The sequence below is a fragment of the Copadichromis virginalis genome, linkage group LG20 (genome assembly GCF_057382275.1).
Source record: "Copadichromis virginalis isolate Kocher_CV1m ecotype Utaka linkage group LG20, C_Virginalis_male_GT1.1, whole genome shotgun sequence".
Taxonomy (NCBI): domain Eukaryota; kingdom Metazoa; phylum Chordata; class Actinopteri; order Cichliformes; family Cichlidae; genus Copadichromis; species Copadichromis virginalis.
The window spans coordinates 9,021,073-9,043,770 of NC_140637.1; the positions used below are offsets into that span (position 1 = coordinate 9,021,073).

The 22,698-nt window shown below is 40.0% G+C and overlaps 1 protein-coding gene and 1 long non-coding RNA gene across 3 annotated transcripts; one reads left to right on the forward strand and one right to left on the reverse strand.

Moving 5' to 3' along the window:
* Positions 1-537: 537 nt before the first annotated feature.
* On the reverse strand, positions 538-22,698 carry impdh2 (IMP (inosine 5'-monophosphate) dehydrogenase 2). Of its 2 annotated transcripts, XM_085444490.1 has the most exons (15): positions 22,431-22,698; positions 20,771-20,819; positions 16,644-16,745; positions 16,481-16,555; positions 16,018-16,224; positions 15,835-15,922; positions 13,433-13,632; positions 12,975-13,065; positions 12,568-12,663; positions 7,879-7,950; positions 4,488-4,631; positions 2,390-2,534; positions 1,856-1,999; positions 1,137-1,220; positions 538-918 (listed from the first exon to the last, which is right to left on the reverse strand). In XM_085444490.1, the coding sequence occupies exons 1-15, from the start codon at positions 22,526-22,528 to the stop codon at positions 897-899; spliced, it is 1,617 nt and encodes a 538-aa protein (XP_085300616.1). In that variant the 5' UTR covers positions 22,529-22,698; the 3' UTR covers positions 538-896. The 2 variants fall into 2 exon arrangements, with proteins under 2 accessions (XP_085300616.1, XP_085300617.1); XM_085444491.1 differs by lacking the exon at positions 7,879-7,950.
* On the forward strand, positions 1,204-16,315 carry LOC146684315 (uncharacterized). Its single transcript, XR_014917230.1, has 2 exons — positions 1,204-1,266; positions 15,589-16,315. It is a non-coding gene; the product is annotated as an uncharacterized LOC146684315 (long non-coding RNA).

Genomic DNA, 22,698 nt, shown 5'->3' on the forward strand with positions numbered 1-22,698 from the left:
AGAATTACTTTGAAAGGCTTTTAACTGTTTGATACATTAAGTTTTGAAGTTGGATGTTTAGTTCCAGTTCTTCAGTGCAACCTACTCAGGTCAGCTAAGTATATAAATGTACAAATTTTAAACAATTCTTCAAATCAGATTGAAAAAGAATATTTCGTATAGACCCCTTTGACCTCTTTATCAAACATAAAATTAGAAATTAATCTAAAACAAGCCTGTTTTTAAAGTCTGACTTAAATGGAGTAAATTGAGTGGATGATGATATAAAGTGTGTAGAAACTGGCACACAGATGGCCGTCAGCTCTCGCTACTAACGAAGTTGAAATGAATGGGTCTGCTTCACTGCTTCCCTACATTAGATGAACAGAAACTAAATGGTCGGTTTAGAACAGACAGTTTCTCATCTACAAGCTGCAGCACATCCTTTTCTTTTCTCTTCCCTCAGGTAACATGAGAACATGCAGGGCACAAGTTACTAGATAAGGATTCTTTAAAGTTTTAGCAAAGTTGTTCAATTAAACAAAAACAGACCACAGCCACTTATGAAAAACATGCTTTATTACTGGACATTTTTCATCTTGAAATGGACACAGCAGGGTTCAAATACTTTGAAACAACATGAAAAGCACTGGATATTTTCATGACACAATCACCCGTGCACTTATTGAAATGCTTTAATTCAGTCCTTCACATTTAAAACAGACTATGCATAGATGACACCGGCAGCAAGACTAATGGATCACTGGAAGAGTGGAGTTTGAGAGAGGTTGATCTTTACAGACTACTCTAATGAGAAGTGTGGGTGTGCGTCAAATACAGCTATCAGATGATCTGGCAAGTAGTGTTTTTGCATAATGTCTGTTGGAAGGATTCTCCATCAGAAGACAAGCTTCTCCTTAAAAGAGACGTTTCTCGTAACTGTGGGAGAAAGAGTATGAGAAGAAAAGATCACACGACTTATCCACGATACTCCCTGAGGTTTCCTGTTAAGACAGACACAGCAGTAGCCTGATTACAGGCGCTAAAGAGGAAGTTTAACTGAAGGCTTGTGTGGTTGTGGTAAGACATGAAACTAGGAAATTTGAAGACCATGAAATATGAAACTGAGGAAAACCCATGTCTGTGTGCGTGTGTACCTGTGCAAGCTGTGGACTCCGCCTTCTTTCTGAGCTGATGTTGTTCTCTTTTCAAATTTCAGGTCTCCAGAGTACATCATGGCTCTGGAGAAGGAAAAAAGAAAACAGCTGTTAGATGACAGCAGAAATGGTGAGAAATTAAGTACAATATAAAACTTAAGGAAATAAGAATAAAGCTGGACATCAAATTTCTGTGAAATACAAGATAATGGCCAAGCTATAGAACTTGTAATACACCTGACTGTACTTGGTCAGCCACATCACACTAATGTGATTTACAAAATGTGTCAAGTACATCAGATTCAAACTTCGTAATGAATTCCTTCCCCCCCCCCCCCTATAACTGTCAATGTATTTGTCGTCAAAAACATTTCTGCAAAAAAAAAAAAAAAAATTTGTTGAGCACCACTTTGGTCCCCAATCTTCCCCCACGCTCTCTCCCAGCTGCCCTGTCTACTCCCTGCTGTGCTATCTGATAAAAGCAACCAAAAAAAAAAGTTCAAAAACCTTTCTGTATGATGTACAAATGAAAGTGTTTATTTAGACAGTAAAATTCATACTGCATATCGATCATGATTTATGCTTCAAATATCACTGGACATTTAATCACTTTTTTTATTGGCTTGCTTCTGAGTATTTAAACATTCATTTTTCTTCTTGTGTGGCTGTTTGAGTTCTCTCAGAGTGCAGCGTTAACTCTGACAGGTTTGTGTTTTTACCTGAGTTGGGTTAGGCTTTTAGCTCCGATGTCCTGGCAGGAGTGCTGAATGCCAGCGAGCAGGTAAGGAACAAACTTGTGGATGGAGCCTTTGTCCTGCACAGCTCCGGAAACACCCTGAGCGACTTTAATCTTATCGTTCTCACTGGGAGGGGAGAGGAGGGAGAAAGGAGTGAGTAGTGTGGACAGAACCCCTTGTTAGGCAACCTACTGCTCACTGATAGCATATCAACTTCAACAGCCTGTTTAGACCAGTTTGTTCAGTGAACATCTTTGTAAGCTCGTTAGAGGTTGTCTATTAGATGAAGGTTTTTTTGTTTTTTTTTTTTTAAAGTGAAATGCCAGCGCCATACTTTTCTAGCAGGCTCATCATTCTTTACCACCACATAGCAGTACAACAGCTGTGTTCTGCAAACCACTGAAAATGAAATGAGGAAGTGTTGTCTGCTGGGGAAAACTGGCAAAGAAAGGCCCAACAACGTGACAGGCAGACTGGCTGTGTAAGGTGGACAGCCCCTTGTTGTATTACTGATACCTGAAGTATCTGGTCTGGGAGCCCAGGTTTTTGTCCATGGCGTCCAGGGAGCCCATGCCACGGTATTTCTTCAGCCTGATGCCATCAGAGAAGAAATATTCACCAGGAGCTTCACTAGTAGCAGCCAGCAGAGAACCCATCATCACTGGACACACAGAAAAAGAAAGTTACTGAAACATTTAACTCTATCATATATATTAAAAAAAAGTCAAAGATAAAATTGTGCCGAGATTACAACAATGAGGTGATTGATTTTTTTTTTTTAAATTTGCTCTTTCCACAGTCAGACTTTACCTTCTCACTAACTGTAGGGTGCAGTTAGTATTAGAGATAGACCGATCCGATATTACGTATCGGTCCGTTACTGACCTAAATTACTGGATCGGATATCGGAGAGAAATAAAAAAACGTAATCCGATCCGAAGTATCACAAAATCACCTCACAAAACGCGCTACTTGGCGTAACCCAGCTCGGCGCATCGGAGCAGTATGTGTCACGTGACAGAGCGGCTGTTGTCTGCGAGACCTGACGGCGGTCTGGTGGAGTATTTGGAGCCTCGCTACATGCTTCCTAACCGCGGCATTTCATCTCGGCCAAAACTATCCCAGAGAAGTAAAGCAAGTGTGTAAGTTCATGCCTAAATGTTTGCATAGTATTTCCACGTTAAGCTTAACAACTGATATATTGAGCCACAGCTGGCCTGGCGATCGGAGTTCCATACTGAGGTGAAAAGGAAGCGATTTGTCCCGTACTTCAGCTAGAATTAAAAAATCAACACTACTTCTCTCATTCACTTCCCCTCCCTCCCCTGTTATCACTTCAAGCATGAAAATGATCAGCTGATCGGCTTTTCTGCCACAAGTCCACTCTTTCTCGTTTGTTTATCGCCCACTTTGTGCTAGAAAGAGGAGACCGGCGGATAAACAACAGCAGCACGTTTAAGCGTGATAAGCTGCTGTTAGAATGTATTTAATATTACTTTCTAGTGTCAGCTGAGGTTTTGGTGGAGCCACGGCTGTAAAAGCTGCTGGTCACGATATCGGTTTGGATATGTGGTGAGAGGGAAACATGAAGATGGAACTAGGAGATGTTCTTACTAAATCATCAGAGCTGAGCAGGGTGATGGAGAAACAGGTTTACCTTTTAGGTGACATGAATGAGTTGAAGGGAAGTTATGAACTGTTTCTGAGAGACAAATAACACCAGGATCCTTTCCTACGTAGCTGACGGCTGGTAACTGTGCAGGGGCGGGTCTAGCAAAGTTTTGTCGGGGGCCAGGGGCACAAAGAATATTTTTCTTTGTTATGTCATTTAAAAACTTTGAATAAATAATTATCTGAATCTTACAACAAAAGTGGTCATCTGATTAAATGTATAGAAATCCATTATTGTATATAGTAACTAGTAAGTCTAATATACACTTTAGTAAGTTATAGTACTTTTTCCTTTGGGAAGGTACCATCTGTGCAGTCTGCAATTCTGTTGAAGAAAGATGCTGAATCTATTTAATTATTGTAGAAAAATAAGTGATTTCTGTGCATTTGTTTTACACTTGCATTAAATTAAAGTTGATTACATCGATTAAGGGGCGGGGGGTGGTTCTCTAATATTTTTTCTGGGAGTTGGCAACCCTATTAGTTAGGTAGGCAAGTACTCTTTAAAATACCAGAATAGGGAGGATGGTGTAGGTTTAAATTTATTAGATTGATCAGTGTTGCTGAACTATAACATGTTTTGGGTGGAGTGTATTTTTTGCATACAGGTATAACAGAATAGCTTCAGTCTCTTGTTTTTTTTAAAACTTGAGTATGAACTTATACAAAATGCAGCAAGATATTTATAAAAAAAAAAAAAGAAATCCGTTATTGATTACAAAATACGCTATATCGGATTCATATCGGTATCGGCAGATATCCAAATTTATGATATCCGGTATCGGACATTAAAAAGTGGTTTCGTGCCATCTCTAGTTATTATGTTGCATCTTAAAATTCTTTAATCAGTTCTTCAGTAATAAAACAAGAAGATAAAAATCAAGTGTTTCTTTCTCGTTCGACATGGCTTCAATGCATGTTCACCTGATGATCAAATCCATACCTGTGGATGCTCCAAGTGCTAGGGCCTTTGCGGTGTGGCCAACGGTCTGGATGCCGCCGTCAGCGATGACCGGAACGCCAAAACGCCTGGCATACTCTGAAACCTTATAGACAGCTGTGGCTTGGGGTCTGCCACATGCCAGCACTGTCGAGGAGAGAGGAGGAAAAAACAGATGAAGGTGGATTAAACAGGTACAACTGAGAAAGGTGCCCTGTAAAGAACCTCTGTACTACTGTAAATACACAACTCGAGCCAGATGCACCAACTTGTCTTGACTAAGCTTGATCCTGAGGTTTCAGCTAATATGAGCCTTTTAAAAATCTTATGCAGCTTGAAACCACCAAACCAAGCACAACTCAGCTATCCACATTAATGTATTGTGAGTAAACCTAGCAGTATGCGCCATCTTGCTAATGTGTCCTTTAGCAGCAAGCTCAGGCTGATAAAACCTTATGAAAAGTAATTTTGTCATTAAAATAAAAAACAAATTGAATTCAATTCAATCTGTAAACAATGTAGGGGATTGCTTCAGTCGGTTATTTAAAAACGCAGAATGTTGTCTTCAGTGACAGAGGCTGTGTGATGATGGCCAACATTTTTACTTTACACCTGCTCTTCACTTGTTGTATGGAGAACTAGCTTTAAGCTTAAGTGGTTGAAGTTGCTTAAAAATCAGCCGATAACACCACGGTATAACATATTTAGCTAAAGAACTGGCCTCAGTTTGGAAGATTCAGCTTTTCCATCATTTAGCCATTGTTCTTTCATATGTCTGACAGTTTGAGAAGGCAAGAGGAAAGAAATCTCCACTGACTAATAATAGGACAAACTGTTCAACGTTTAGAAAAAAGAAACAAAGTGAATGAGCAGACAAACTGGGAACATGTCTGTTATGTTTGTTAAATGTGAAAATGAGGAACATTAAATTTGTCACATCAGCAGAGAAATACCACACTGCTCTAAGAATCAAACTCTCATAATACACGCTGCCTGTAGCTGCAGAGGACTCTTCAGTGGATTTCAAAGCCATTTTTCAAAAGATCAACTACTCTAATATTAAGCAACAGAAGTAAAGTGCCAAAACACAAATATCCCAACATTCCAATTCCTTTTATTAAACCGCTGAACTCGTCATTTCCTTCCAACTCAGGACTGCAAGGTACTTACCAGCACTAATGATTCCAGTGTTTCCCCACACAGACTTTAGTTGGGTGGGCCAGCAAGGTATATTTACTGCCAACCAGGTTTTGGTTGTTCAATCTATCCGGGTTGCCGTTGTTGCAGCCCTCGATATCAATCAGCTGCAGCCCTCGATATCAATCAGCTGCATCCCTCTACAGAGGATCTCGGACTCTATCTTGGACTGCAGCTGGCGAAGAGAGTGTTTCTGCTGCAAGCTGGAGAACCACCAAAACCACAGCCTCCAGCAGGTGAACAACTAGAAAAACTGCCAAGCTCACCAAGGCTGCGGAGCGGAAGGACTCATGTCCCCAGCTTAAGACCAAGACGAGTAAAAATCTAGTGCTCAATAAAGTGGCAGTTCTTTAATCTGATTATGTGGGGAAATACTGGATCCCTATTTATTTTCTACTCTGCTTCTATTCAGTGAAAAACACAAAAACGTTTCAGAGGGAACTGTTATCATATGCAATGGCCGTACTCTAAAACAGTGAAGCTCAATAGGTTCAAGCTACAAATCTTTACTATTCTACTCTGTTTTGACTCATGAAAAGCAGGGTCAAAGCAGAAACGAACCCACAAAGCAGGTGAGTGCAGATTAATTTTCAGCCAAAAACAGTGGCAGCGACTTCTTTAACATCTTTCCCCACATTGTAGACAAAGGTGATTAATTCTTATCATTTATATCCTTAAGCAAAGTCTGTCCCAACCAGCACACAAACATGACCACAAGTGCTGAACAGAGACACCCTGTGGTAGCTAGTCACACCATCTAGTAATCCTCTGCTTTTTATTTTGTTCCAATGTTAGGAATGTGTGTTAGACATGGATGAGACGCCTAACACAATAAGCAGTGGCCTTTGAACCCAGCCACTATCTCACCAATAGTATCTTTACATTTGTGTCTCAATCTGATGGCTTCAAACAGAAATCAAAAGGTCAGGAAAGTGGGTGGAAGAAGAGCAACATTCACTCAGCATTAGGGATGGGTATCGTTTAGGTTTTATCCGATACCAGTACCAAACCGGTACTTTTGAAACGGTGCCGGTGCTTAAAGAATGGAGAACACAAAATTGGTTCAAAAACCTCTCATGTTCAGCTGGGTTTTTTTGTAAAAAAAGATAACAATGTTAGCCTTTTCTGCAGCTATAGGGGATTTATGGTATCACTCTTGGCTGGAAGTGATACCATACTTTTTCAATGGAAAAAAAAAAACAAACTGTCCAAAGACCTCTCGTGTTTAGCTGTTTTCCACTTTTTCTTTGGTCATTTTAGCCTTTTTGGCCAGGGTGAAGGGAGTATCTGCCATCAAACAAGAAGACAGCCGCATGTAACTACGAAGGTGTTTGCTAGTTCACCTTACATGCATTAATTCAATAACGTGGTTAGTTTACACACAGACAACATTAAGCTACTCACGCAGAGAATAACGGCTGCTGCCATCATCATCCGTCATCATTTCTGCTACACTGGCAGGGCTAGGGGCCAGGACTCTTGGGGTTTTTGGGGGATGTTGCTAACTCCGGGTCCGATAACAGGCAACCCACGTGCAGTAGATGTGCACGGTGTGAGGTCTCGCAGCAAGCTATCAAAAATGGCGCATTTCTTGGCTTTTAACAAAATGCTATGTCGCCAGGTGTTTGATCAGATTCGAGGTGTTACCTCCTTTGCACGGTATCACCTTAAAGCACTTGTTGCAGGCTGCTGAGTTTGCATCTTTTGCTGTGAAGTACAGCCAGATGTTGACCGCTTCGCCTTGGGCATTTTTAATCTGTAGCTCTGCTCTAAAAGAACGTACGTACCTGGGCCCGCCTACTGCGCTTGCAAAGATAAAATGATTGGCTAGAATCCAAAGTGTATGACATCTCAGGAAGAAGAAAAAAAGCACCGAAATAAAGCACAGAAATGTGCGCTGCTTTTCGGTCTGGTTATTACCGTTTATGTCAGAACCAGTGCCATAATGGCATCGGATACCAGTACCCATCCCTACTCAGCATAATCGACAAATTAGTGTGGACACACGAACAAGCAAAAACCCCAAAACCCCAAAGGCCAACTTCTAAAACTCTAGTACACCTACAGATGCAAAGCTGAACCCCAATTAATGCAGCAGGCTGTGGGGGTGGGTGGGGTGGGGGGGGGGGGGGAGGGGGAGACACACTGTGATGATGGAGCCAAACCGAGCCTAGTGCACACCAGCAGGGGAACTTACTGGAGTATCCCGTAACAGTGGTTGGGGTTTTGGGGCTGTGGAGCTTTATAGCTGGTGGTACACTGAGGGGAGCTGACACACGCACGCACGCACGCACGTACCAGGATGAGAAGTAGGGGAGAGAACAGGAGGCAGACAGAAAGGAAGGCAGAAGGTAAGAAGCTGGCAAGATGAAGATGATAGCAAAACAGAATACAAGCAAAAGGAAATGAACAAGAAATGCCTAATGATATCACAAGAATCATAGTCAACATAGAGACAAGTGCAGTCAGAAACAAGGAACAGAGAGAGCCTCACTACAGCAGACAAACAAAACTCATAAAAGTGACAGACTGATTCAGTTATAACATTTAAACTGAGTTTAACCCTTTAAGACCTACCATAGAACCAAGTCCGCCAGAGCATATATTATATTTTTACATGCTGTGGAGCCATTTTTGGGAGCATTTCAAGTTGCTATACATCAATACAACCATTATAGCCCAAACTTTAATAATATGTCTGCATTAGGTGCATAGTAATTACATAAATTGCAAAAAAGTGCAATAAACTACAAAAAAATTGAAAATCGTTTTTGTTTTTTTAACATATATTTCTAGTTAGAGAAATTTAAGAGGCTTATCCCTCAAAACTGTAAATACAAAAAAGTTGCACAAACTAGTTTCCCACCACAGGAAATTTATTTTGAGTGTCTTCATAGTTTTATTTTTGAAATACACCAATTTTTATACACTGCAGGAAAAACGAAAATAAATATTATAGTGCAAATTTGCAAAATAACAGCATATGCATCAAAATAAACTATTTCCAGCTGTGCAATATGAGTCCTAAGCATCCCAGAAACGACACAGAAAGTCATAAACTCAAACATAACTTTTTAAAACACAAGTATAGGCTCATAAGGCCCCAATCGTAAAAAAACTACATTTCCGCAAAATGACGTCACTTCCGGTTTCGGGCAGGTCATGCGGTCATGTGATAGTTCGCGCTGATGGACGTAGGAAGTGTTACAAACAGCTGATCGGATCGGCGAAGCGTGTTTCTGGAATATCATGTTTTTGTTGCTGCAAGTGATTTTTATGCAGTTTTTGCAAAGCTATATGTGGAAGGAAACTGTGACCTAGGACAAGCTGATGGCATAAGATGTAAGTACAACTCCTCCGGTTTCATATGCAAAAAAAATTATTGCGCTAGCTTACGTGGTTGCAGAGCTACCGGGATTTAAAAATAGTTACGCAAAATGGAGCGTGCCCGCTCCGATCGGCTGTAAAGGGTTAAACAAAAAGCTTTCCTCATTTCCAAAAGGCAAACAGTCAGGATTAGAGCTGCAGCTAGCAATTATTTTATATTCTCCATATTCTATCAATCATTCAACCAATTAATCAAATAAGTAGTTGTCTCATTAACAAAAATATTTTGTAATTATTTATTTACAAAAATAAATCATTAGAAACATAGCAATATGTATGTATGTATGTATGTTTAACCTTTAAGCCTCTATAGGAGCATGTGCTGTGTGCAATGAAGAAACACGAGCACATAAAAATTCTCAGATTTTCTGAGGCCCTGTGCTTTGATACTTTTTCTGCTGCAGAAAGCAGACCTTCAGATGAGTGACGTTAATAATAATAACAATAATAACAACAACTACTTATAATTCAGTGTCCAAGCTAATAATGCCAGGTCAGTGGCTGAGAGTTTTAGTGGCTTGTATATTCTTAGTGGCCTATATATATTAAGAAAAAGCTTTCATTTGTATTCATATATATTGGTACAATTTAAGTCGTAATTTATATTTTATATTAATCTAAATCTGCAGTATAACGTCACTTTAGTCTTGAAATAAATATGCTCTAGTACACCCCATACCCCCCTTTAGACGCACCCCTGTTGTTGCAGGTATTGCTGCCATATAAAGTAGGACAGCTGCTGTCAGCCTTCTGCAAGCTGCCTTATAAACATACCAGGTTCAGTCAGTCTGCACTCGTACGCTTTTTAACTTCTGTAGCTTTACTGTAGATTTTCATTGTAGCACCGCTGTTTGTTTTACACAAAGTTTGCATTTCTTTACATTGGAGTTTCCTGATCAGCTCGTACGTTTTTGTTTTGTTTTGTTTTTTTTAAATACCAATTATAGAATTTTCTTATCTAATCTAGTTTGACATATCAGGCCCAACAAAAACAAAACAAATAAAAAGGTATAAATCAATACAGTTCAAGCCATTAACATTGTGAAGCTTTTGTGGAAACCAAATTAAACAGCTTATCCAAACCAATCCCCATCCCAAAGTCTAACCGAATATTTAAAAATAAAATAAAAATAAAATAAAAATGTGATACTCAAAATTAGCCAGGTGCAAATGTTTTCAAGGAATTAAAATAAATGATAAAAGGCTGCTGCATCTATAAAACCTCACTAGCATACCCTCTGAGTCTGAATTGGATCTTTCAGCCAAAGTGATGTAGCTGGAGGGTGGAGAGCTTTCGAGGAACACTAAATTCTATGATGTGCCAACAAAAAGTCCAGTATGATTGAAGTGTAAGGCAGACGAGTTAAATCACAGAGAGGTAATACATCTGCCGCACAGGTCGAGGTTGTCAGAATATACTTTAGATAGTCTTGATTTTGACAAATACAATCTACAGGGTGGGCCATTTATATGGATACACCGTAATAACATGGAATGGTTGGTGATATTAAAGTCCTGTTTGTGGCACATTAGTATATGTGAGAGGGCAAACTCCTCAAGATGGGTGGTGACCATGGTGGCCATTTAGAAGTCGGCCATCTTGATATAACTCCCCCCCCCAAATAGGAAGAGGGCCATGTGACACCCACCCTGTATTTACTGTCTTAAACTAAGTAAGGAAGAGTCTTGCACATGAGGATGAGGTATGAATACTATCAATTACTTTTTCCAAGTAATCTTCCCCAAATTTAAGACCCAGTTCCTTTTCTCAACTGGAAGTGATCTTTTTGGTTGAGTAATTGGCCAGTGCAGTAATGAAAGTATATATTCATGAGATAAGAGCCTTACTGTGAGACTTCAACTCATATAAGTCCTCCCACAAATGCTTGGGGGGCTGACATGGAAACTCTGGGGAAGCAGAGGATGCAGTGTGTCTTATTTGAAAACAGCTGAATAAATATGAGGGCAAATTGTACAAAAGACATCACTAAAAACTGAGAAAACTGTTGTCTTTCCAAAAAAATAAACAAATAAATAAATAAATTATAATGAAAACATTGACTCCTTTTCTTGCACATATATGAAAGGAAGAGGGGGGCTGATTATTACAGATTGGGGTCAGAGCAGAGGCAGAGACAAAATTAAGGTGGCACTGGAATTGATACCAAATTTAAAATAAATTAATTAATTAAAAAAAAAATTTCCACGGAGGCAATTACAACAGGGTTATCACAACAAGGGATTAAACTTGATATGCACTCCTAAATACTTAAAGCCAGAAAAAGTTAGACGGAAAGGTAGCTCCGTTTTGTCTAAGCTCCTGTGTATCAAGGTTTATGGGAGAAAGAGACAAAATTTTAAAGTGATTCCATAATAGCAGATAGGTGAGTCGTTGGATTTGTAACATAATAATAATAAATCATCTGCATATATAGCAATCCTGTGCACTATGCCACAGGATTGCACTACACCACTACAAAGACGTTCTGAGAGGTGGCTGAGAGAGGCTCTACTGATAAAGTGAAAAGTAAAGGTGAGAGTGGGAAAGCCTGCCGTGTAACAAGTTTTAAGTAAAAGAATCTCAGTCTTAGTACAAAAGTGATGCTAATGGGGTGATGCTGATACTCTTCACCAAATCAATAAAAAAGGAGTGTATGAAAAGCAGGCTAGATTTAGTATCATGATTAAAGAAATAAATGAAAAATAAAACAAATACAAAAAGCTAAACAAAAACTGAGGAGTACCTCTCACCCCCACCCACTAGGCCCCATTCCCCCAAAAAAAACAACAACTTCAACTTTCTAACCCAAACTCCTGCTACACAGTAATAGCAGCTCCACAGAACCATAACTTAAGTACTAAATAGATGTCCCAGTGTAAATAAAACATCTCAATGAACATTAGTTTAAAACCATAATCATGTACCGCATTGTCTAACTTAGAGGACAAGTTCACAAAGGATGACTTAAAGTCCACTAGCACTGCAGCTTTATGCCCAATTTGAGTAATCAGTGCAGAAACCATAATAATTGATTGTTATTTTCTATAATAAAATGAGGCTGCAGCATAAATGTTTCACAGCCTATGATGTACAAAGATGATCAGACATCAGATAGTAGAAAGGGTCAGAACTGTCAACAACAGTTACCCCTGAATGCAACAAATTGTCAAACTAAGCAACTGGAAATGCTCACGTTTCCATCAGGAATCTCATAAAGTACACAAAAATACAGAATTAATTGTCCTTCAATACGATATACTACACAGGGTGAAAGTTTAGGTTTCCATTCTTGGTTTGGTCCGTGCTTTAGGATTCAACAAGCAAAGCAGACTTTAAGTACTGTTTATTGCTGCAGAAGAACTTTACTGCTGCCATTTTGTAGCAGAAGCTGCTACACCATACAGATCAAAGGCTTCAGACTGGTTTAGAGCAGTTTTATAAAAGGAAGCAGGAAGTGATGTGCCTGTTGTCTGTACAGTTTTGCCTTCAGTCACTCACCTTCCTGCGTGATGCAGATGGAGCCGCTGCCCATCCCCACTCTCAGTGCATCCACTCCTGCATCAATCAGATTCTTGGCCTGAGCTGCAGTCACGACTGCCACAGACCGGGTGAGACACAGAGGAGGGAAAAAAAACAAACAAACAGTAATTTTCACCACAAGCAACAGATCAATGAGCAGCAAATACAATCAAAGACATGAATGTTCAACACTCAAGCCCACTGGCTGTGAACAAATGTAGGATGTGTCGCTCCCCCTTTGCACGATACGCCTTTATCATGGACCATTCTGACAAGTGCATACATAGAAAACAGCATCCATTCTATAGTGAACACTTTCTTTTTAGAAAATACTTTCTCTGAATACTTTACATATGAAAATATTAGTGTGTGTAAAGTGAAGTTACCATTGCCACCGATGACCTGCAGGTTGGGGTACTTTTCTTTAATATATTTGATCATATTGATCTGGAAGATCGAGTTGCCCTGAGAGGAGTCCTGGAGGTAGAGAGATGAAACATAACATGATCTTCCCATTCAAAGACATGAAGACTCACCCAGATTGAAGATAACCCCTTAACAACAAAAAACTGTGTATTCTAAACAATAATTGGCAGGTCTACTCTGTCCTTCATCCAAGCGACTGCTTTTTCTTTTCAGATTCCATGGTTATGCACACTGTTTCATTAAGTGGTTTTAGTTAAATATTTGTCAGTGGACCAAGGCAGGTCTCTTACTTGCATGACAAAACCAAAAATTGGTCCCAGTTTAAGCCCCGTCCCCAGTTTCAACACGACTTAATTTACCCCCAAACTCTGCACCTGAAACATTCCATGCCTTTAAAAAGCACATTAGAAGTCCTTACTAGTACAACCGCATCCACTCCGCTCTGCACCAACAGGTCCAGTCGGTACTTGTCGTCATCGTGTGTGCCGATGGCTGCACCACACAGCAGCTGTTTCCGAGAATCTTTGGAAGCTAAGGGGAAGTCTCTGTTCTTCTTCAAGTCTGTGCGAGCGATGATGGATACCAGGGACCCCTCTTCATTCACTATGGGCAATTTACCTGCAGGAGGAACCAAAGGCATGAAAGCATGCTCATGCTGTGCACTTAGAAGCAGCTTACCCTGTTCCTTGGTACATTTTTCCCCATCATAGGGCTTCGTGATAATAGCCAAAATTATGATCACGATTATTCAGATTTTTGCGCCAAAAACTTTTATTGCACTGTAATGTAAACAGAGCACTGCTTTAACATCAACACAACAGTGTTGTGCTACATTCCAACTAATGTACAAATCATTACAGAAAAATAAAACTGATCCTCATCAACTAAAGTCATGGCATCTCTTGGAAGAAAAATAAATCATTTTATAAACTTTACACAAAAAACAGAATACTGCTGTCACTTTTACACTGCATTATATTCCTATTAAAAATCTTTGCAAAACAATAAGACGTTTATCCATCTCACCTAAAGACAAAATAGTCTCATTCTACTCACTGTACCAGCATGACATATGTGAATAAAATTTAGCAAAGAGAGCCCAACAGATACAAGATTTTTAAGAGCAATAACAATATTTCTACTCTATATTTGGCGGTTTAAAAATCCAACATTGGCTGATTTTGTTTTTCCCCTTTCAGACACATGAAACAGATTCCCATAACAATTATTATGTGTAGTTATGATCATAGTTTATCCTTACTGAGAAAATAATGACAAAGCAGTTTAACAATGGTCTTGTTTTACTGTCACTACAAGTCATGGGTTACTCATTTACACTCTGCAAAATTCTGCTTAGATCAGCTTGTTCTTAGGTGCCCCCAACAAGGACGTTACAAAGTGCCCTCTGGTGGACAAACAGTGCAACATTAACATGGCGGAAAGTTGTTTTTTAGTTTTTACAATTTCATCTATCAGCCAGCTGATATATCGGTGGAGCTCTAGCAGAACACAGTGGCTGTGAGATCCCATTTGTTCCCCCTTCCACAGTTTGTTTACAGTGCAGCTCTATCCCACATTGAGAAAATAATTGCATGAGGGGATAACATATCTTTTGTCCCCTACACTGACTAGACAATGCAGTTGTATTGGTGATTTCAGTGAGTCTTTGTAACCCGGATAGATGTGCTGATGGACTCCTCAGGTTCACCTTTTATGGATGTCTGCACTGACACTGGATAACGTGAATCATCCAGTGTTAGCTTAGACAATGCATTTTCCCCCCCCTCTGCCTTCATGAAGTCATTTTACCACAGTTAGTAGAGCAGGACGATATGACCAAAATTATTTATCACCATATACATGTGAAAATTTGCGATAACGATATAACTGACGATATAATTGACACTAGACAAAATACTTTACAACTCCACAACTTTATTAATGCAAAAAAAAAAATCTAATAAAAAAAATCAAAAATCAAAGAATTGATTTTAAGTGTGCCGTATTTTAAAAACAAAAAACAAAACCCAAAAACAAAAAAAACCCACAGTAATAACGACAGCCCGCTAGCATGCTCTACCAAAAATAGTGCTTTGTTGTGTATCTGACGGATGAAAGCTAAACCAATTCCACACCACTGAAGTTGCAGCATTTTTACAAACCAATTCTGGTTCATCTGTTTCATTCAACGATCCGCTTTCGCCCTTCTCATTCTCCGTCGCCGCCATGCTTTTTCCGCCATGTGCGTATGAAATCAAAGGCACTGCGCATGCACGTTTTACCCATATTCTATCGCGATATTTCATTTTCTTATCATTGCCCAACATTACACCGGTATTACCGTGAACGGTATGATATTGCCCAGCCCTAACAGTTAGTGAAGTGTTTTCAGGTGGTTGAAGAAGTTAGTTTGTTGCTTTGCAGATCGCACTAAATCTAAAGTATTTCCAAACAATGGATGAAGATCTGTTTAGAATAACAACCTCTTTGCCTTTTGCTGTGCCAGACTTTTGCTATTTGTTTTGACTGTTTGATATCTGTTGTTTATCTGTCTTTGTACTGTTTCTCATTCAGAGTACATCCAGGAAACTTTAAGCTGCAGCATGCAGGAAACAGCTGTGACTGGTATGTGCTGGCACACCGCCAGGCAGTGATTTAGGGACTGCTTTGTGTTCAACCAGCAGGGCACACATTCACATTAACAGTCAATCATGTTCCCGCAATTGTGGAAAGCCAAAATTATGATCAAGGACAAAATCTGATCAACTGGCCCAACTTAATCATCATATTATCAGGTCTTACACGAAACAACCTACACACCTTTCTTACTCCTCTGGAGGATTTCATTGGCTTCTTTCAGAGTCACCCCAGCGGGGGCAACCACCAGATCATCTCGCTTTGTCATCACCTGTGAGAAAAATATTACAAAGGTTTCTAAGAAAGTGTCTCTAGAGCATTTTGAGATGTAAATTTCAAGATCAAACCAATTTTTTGCATGCCCACCTCACTCAGTGGAAGGTCGTGGTCCTCCACCTTCAGAAAATCGATGTCTCTGGATGAGATGATGCCCACCAACTTGCCGCCCATTTTGCCGTTATCTGTGACAGGGATGCCACAGAACCCATGGCGTGCCTTGGCCTGGAAGACATCCCTTACTCGCTCGTTGGGGCTCATCACCACAGGATCTGTGATGAAGCCCTGCTCATATCGCTGGAGAAGGAAGGGGAGGAAGGAAATGAGGAGGGGGAAAAAACAGGATGGGGATGTGGAAAAATAAAGATTGAGCAAAAAAAAAAAAAAAGGAGCGGTGAAAGGAACATAAAGGAATCATTGCCTATACTCTATAAGCTGGGAAGCAGACAAATACACTGCTCTACACATGCACACAAAAAAGACACGAGTTAAGAAAGATGAAAATAAACATGCATAAAAAAGACAAGAGACAGACTGAACACAGAATCACTACCTTGACTTTGCGAACTTCATTAGCCTGGAACTCTGGAGTGCAGTTGTGGTGAATGAAGCCTATACCACCTGTTAGCTGCAAGAAGAGATAACACATGCGTGTGTGCCTGAGGATGGCCAGATGTGATGACAGAACAATAAATGCCTTTGGTTGTTATACTCACTGCCATAGCAATGGCCATGTTGGCTTCAGTGACAGTGTCCATAGGAGAGGAGACGAAGGGGGTCTTCATGGTGATTTGTTTGGTGAGCGCCGATGTCAGGTCCTACATACACAGAAACACTCAGTTTAACCTTTCAAGCCTCACACAGTGGGGTAAGCAGAGGTGGAAATATTTAACCAGTTTCAGTTTAATGGCTGTGACATTACAACGTCACATTTTTTTGGACATTAAAACACTTGACACTATGTATCAGTTTGTTACAACATACCAGCACAAAACATGTCATGTTTTTAGACATGTTTTTAGAGTGAAACAGAGTTTTTAGACTGTGTGTGTTTAGATAGTTAAATATTTGGAGCGAAGAAAGGCAACTAAACAGATTTATGAATGGCACTGACATTTCTTTCAACTTACAGGACAATCATGTCGTCTGAGGTGTTTCACCACCATCTGACTGTTTTCCAGCTGAGAGAAGTACTTCTACTTACAGCTATGCTTCAATAGTATATGTCAGTAGGACACAACATACTGTTTTTAATCTGAGTGACTGTGGAGTAAATTTAACATGTTCTCATGGTGACAGACAATATTTTTTTTAATCTTCTGATACAAACTATTTTTGACAAAGTGGACTAAATGCTCAGTTTCAATTAAAGCCACATGAGAGATGCAAGTGACTTTTATCCTTTTTGAAATACATTGTCCATTACTTACTTTTATTTTAATAGACATTTGTGCAAAACTCTTGAATTATGCCCAAAAACCTGTTTTGTGGGGTCATGTTGACCGTAGGCCTCCAAACTCTAACAGTCCTAGTAAATGCTTGCTCAGTGAAATGCAAGAGCAATGCATCAGTCACCCTAAAACTAAAAGAACATAAGGAATGCTTATACAGCATATCTCAACATGCTGAGCCACCTAAAATCACCATAGAAGAAATTCCTTCGTTACAACAGTCCAGTCCAAACATGAACACACCAAAACTAGCTGAAAAAAGAAAAAAAAGAGAAAAGAAAATAGTTCAGAGCTACTGTTTAAATGTGCATTGTAAAAAGGATGCATATTAACCAAGTTACACATATATTTGGTCAGACTGTTGCTTTCTATGTCAATAACAAAAGGAAACTGCAGCTCTGACACAAATGTGGTTATGATGTTGCATGAACTAAGTCTAAGATGAACAAGACAGACTCCAAGAGCACAAACCTCCACCAAGGCAGCTCACTCTCTAGCCAGTATTTACTTTGGGACTAGAATTGTGTGTTCTATGTATTCATTTTTCTCCTTTGTTCTTTTTCAACGTACTGGAGTGTGTAGTACAGTAAAAACAAGTGCAAAGTGCATGCTTTTGGTTTTTGCACTGTTGAAACCCATTTTAATATACTTCACCTACAGTGGGGCAAAAAAGTATTTAGTCAGCCACCGATTGTGCAAGTTCCCCCACCTAAAATGATGACAGAGGTCAGTAATTTGCACCAGAGGTACACTTCAACTGTGAGAGACAGAATGTGAAAAATAAATCCATGAATCCACATGGTAGGATTTGTAAAGAATTTATTCGTAAATCAGGGTGGAAAATAAGTATTTGGTCAATGACAAAAATACAACTCAATACTTTGTAACATAACCTTTGTTGGCAATAACAGAGGTCAAACGTTTACTATAGGTCTTTACCAGGTTTGCACACACAGTAGCTGGTATTTTGGCCCATTCCTCCATGCAGATCTTCTCGAGAGCAGTGATGTTTTGGGGCTGTCGCCGAGCAACACGGACTTTCAACTCCCGCCACAGATTTTCTATGGGGTTGAGGTCTGGAGACTGGCTAGGCCACTCCAGGACTTTCAAATGCTTCTTACGGAGCCACTCCTTTGTTGCCCGGGCGGTGTGTTCTGGATCATTGTCATGTTGGAAGACCCAGCCTCGTTTCATCCTCAAAGTTCTCACTGATGGAAGGAGGTTTTGGCTCAAAATCTCACGATACATGGCCCCATTCATTCTGTCCTTAACACGGATCAGTCGTCCTGTCCCCTTGGCAGAAAAACAGCCCCATAGCATGATGTTTCCACCCCCATGCTTCACAGTAGGTATGGTGTTCTTGGGATGCGACTCAGTATTCTTCTTCCTCCAAACACGACGAGTTGAGTTTATACCAAAAAGTTCTACTTTGGTTTCATCTGACCACATGACATTCTCCCAATCCTCTGCTGTATCATCCATGTGCTCTCTGGCAAACTTCAGACGGGCCTGGACATGCACTGGCTTCAGCAGCGGAACACGTCTGGCACTGCGGGATTTGATTCCCTGCCGTTGTAGTGTGTTACTGATGGTGACCTTTGTTACTTTGGTCCCAGCTCTCTGCAGGTCATTCACCAGGTCCCCCCGTGTGGTTCTGGGATCTTTGCTCACCGTTCTCATGATCATTTTGACCCCACGGGATGAGATCTTGCGTGGAGCCCCAGATCGAGGGAGATTATCAGTGGTCTTGTATGTCTTCCATTTTCTGATGATTGCTCCCACAGTTGATTTTTTCACACCAAGCTGCTTGCCTATTGTAGATTCACTCTTCCCAGTCTGGTGCAGGTCTACAATACTTTTCCTGGTGTCCTTCGAAAGCTCTTTGGTCTTGGCCATGGCGGAGTTTGGAGTCTGACTGTTTGAGGCTGTGGACAGGTGTCTTTTATACAGATGATGAGTTCAAACAGGTGCCATTCATACAGGTAACGAGTGGGGGACAGAAAAGCTTCTTACAGAAGACGTTACAGGTCTGTGAGAGCCAGAGATTTTCCTTGTTTGAGGTGACCAAATACTTATTTTCCACCCTAATTTACGAATAAATTCTTTACAAATCCTACCATGTGAATTCATGGATTTTTTTTTCACATTCTGTCTCTCACAGTTGAAGTGTACCTCTGGTGCAAATTACTGACCTCTGTCATCATTTTAAGTGGGGGAACTTGCACAATCGGTGGCTGACTAAATACTTTTTTGCCCCACTGTACTTTTGAGAATAATTGTGTTTTTATGTGACTATAGTACATCTGTAACATTCATTGTACGGTTTGGTAAAATTAGTTTAACTGTTCAATAATAAAGAGCAAATTAAAAGCTTTAGATCATGAGTTTTTGCTTAAAAAAGAAAAATGTATTCAGGAATGCTGCACATGTATTCTAATTGTTTTGTATTAAAACAGTTATAACCTGTTATTGTACTCTACAAAAAAATGAATCACTGTACTCAAAAATATCCCAAGTCGACAAAATGTTGCCTGTCATTTTATGTAGCTCTAGACCTTCAGATCAATCTATTGACCTAGAAGAAGTCAAAGGACAAATGTGACATAATTTAAATCTTTATAATGTACTTGCTATATGTTAAGAATACACACCACACTTGTAAGAATCATAGTTTCTAAGTTATAAGGCTTTTTGTCAATTTTCAACCAACAAATCATTAAGACAATGACTAAGCTAATAACATGACCCCACTCTACACCTCTGCTAAGAACTCATTCGATACTTCTACAAGTTATTGTGTTTACAGAGAGAAGGACAAAAAGTAGAAGTAATAAGATAAAAAGAAGTAGAAGTAACTTAACCACCTTAGAGAAATGGTCATTTCAATCAAACACACTATCAGATTTCCTGCCCCCCCCCGACGCCTTTAACCTTGTGAGCCACGGTGCTGTATGGGTTTATGCTGGTGCAGCCTTTGGTGACATTTCTCAGAGCACAACATTCAAGAGCAATAAACACAGGCGTTTCTCTGCTACAACCTTACTTGGTCTGGTATGACCAGCAGCTCATGAAGGCTAAAGTTAGTAAACATTAGATAGGTGTGCCCCCACCTCGGTTTGCCAGTTTTGTAGTTAGTTGGTATCCCCTGAACGTCACAGTGACAGCATTTAGAAAAAGTTACAGAGTCTCTTTAAAGTGAAAACAAACTGTGCAATTTATGGAAGCACTGTGAGATAACATTAGAGATGGGAGGCACACAGCTCATAATCCTCACTCTCACCTCATATGCTCCCACCCTGAACATTATCCAGCTTGGATTAGTATAATACTACAACATCAGCTTTAACCAGATTTTGCATGTTGGCAATTATTCGTCTGTCGACTCAACTCACCACTTGATCAGCAGTGAAGTCAATGTAGCCTGGCAGAATCAGGAAGTCACTGGGGGAGAAACAAAAACAGTTAAAGTAAAAGAAAGTTTAGATCTTTTCAGCCTACAGTTCTGAAGCTTCCTTTGAGATGTCAAACACTTTAACCCCCGATGTCTGACTAAACTGGCTTCACTCCAAGAGTTAAAAGGAATAATACACTAATTTTAATTGTAAGTATTTTTTGTAAATAGTGAACATGACAGGTTAAATATTGAGCAGGTGATTTTTAAGCTCAGAAATAGTTATGGCATTTGAGAAAAGAACACATCTTATGCAACTGCAAACTGGACATAACATGAATTTCTTGGACGGGGATCATCAGTGAGTGTCATGTTCACAAGACTGCATACATGGAGCAGAGTAGAGGCAAAGAGGCCCAGAAACAGACTAAGGGTATGAAAGCATGTTCATCCATGCGACCTGAGAAAATGTGTGTCATTAAGCCACAGCACTTTATTATGCATGAACAGCATTTAAAATCGATTAAACCTGGGGTTCCAGTGGGTCAAAGGATTCGCTGATACAGCTTTATTTTCTTACCCATTTAGAAAAAAAAGAAGAAACACTAAAACACAATTTGTTTGCTTTCCTTTTATTTTGTTTGTAATATATAACAGTTTTGAAATCTTTAATTGCTTAAAAATTGTTTTAATTCATCATTGGATTTTGGATTGCTTGGTCACTGGTTGGTTGTCAGAAATAATTACATTCAGATTTTTTTTTTTTTTTTGGGGGGGGGGGGGGGGGGTAGAAAAAGCTGAAAAGTTTCAGAGTCATCTTGTGGATCATTTGATAATCAGTGAATCAGATTCTTAGTTTTCCCTGCTGAGTAAAAAGCAATTTCATTAAAGAATAAACAGTTTTGTTGTGCAGAGGACTACCGGGCCGACGTTCTAAATATAGCCAGGGTCCACAGGATCCAGCTTAACAACACAGGACTGCATGAGCCAGAGCCTAAATTTAGGGCAAGTGTGTGCACCGAAGGACTGTTCACCCCTCTAATTTCCAATAGGCTTCAACTCAGATTGGTCCAGTATTATTAGCTGTGAAGGGCACCAGTGATCCTTTGACGCACAATGCCCGATTTATGAAGTGAAAACAATTAAAATTTATAGAGACTTTCAAAACCTCACTGAACAATTTTGCTGGGATTTCCCTGCTAATACATACAGCTGCACAGTTACACAGAGGCAGTGGATTCACCGTGAAACGTTCAATCCTGCGTACAAGGCAGATTTTCAAAAGGCGCGAAATTTAAACAGCGAGTTCATATTTAAATGCCACTAGATTTGCTTGAAAACAAAACAAACAAAAATAAAACCATTAACAACGCAAAACACAGGCACACAAAACAAATTCTTGTTCTTGAAACTGACTGCATTCTGGGAAATGTAGGATCCTCTCTTTTTTGAGGGGGCGCTATCCCCGTTGAGCTAAAAGTAAGCCCTAGCAATAATGCACCTATTACACGATAATAAATGCAACAATTAAGTAACACCCTGATTTTCGCTTCATAATATTAGTAGAATGTCTTGAGAAACATGAACCACTTACGTACAAACTTAAGTAGCCCAACTTGGCCTGCTTACCAGGGATACAGGTATAGAGATAAGGTCCTTACTTGTATGTGAGTCCGTCTCCTCCGTTGAACAGCTGCTGTCCCGTCAGCCCGTCATCGGGGACGTAACCGGTTTGCCCGCTGATCAGGTAGTCCGCCATGCTGTCCAAACAGCCTTCACCAGTCCTCTTATCAGCCTTCGACTGTAAATAAATCACCCTAACAAGCTGCCGAGGTGCGCATACAGAAACACAAAAACACTCTCTCAAGCCGCACCGGCTCAGACACCGACAACTTTCCTCTTTCGCGCCGCGAGCTGCTCTCCTCCTCG

Coding starts and splice junctions, on each gene's coding strand:
- impdh2 (XM_085444490.1), bottom strand. CDS start 22,528: ATGGCGGACTACCTGATCAGCGGGCAAACCGGTTACGTCCCCGATGAC. Junction 20,820..22,430: donor GGAGACGGACTCACATACAA/GTAAGGACCTTA, acceptor TTTCTCCCCCAG/TGACTTCCTGATTCTGCCAG. Junction 16,556..16,643: donor ACATGGCCATTGCTATGGCA/GTGAGTATAACA, acceptor CTCTTCTTGCAG/CTAACAGGTGGTATAGGCTT.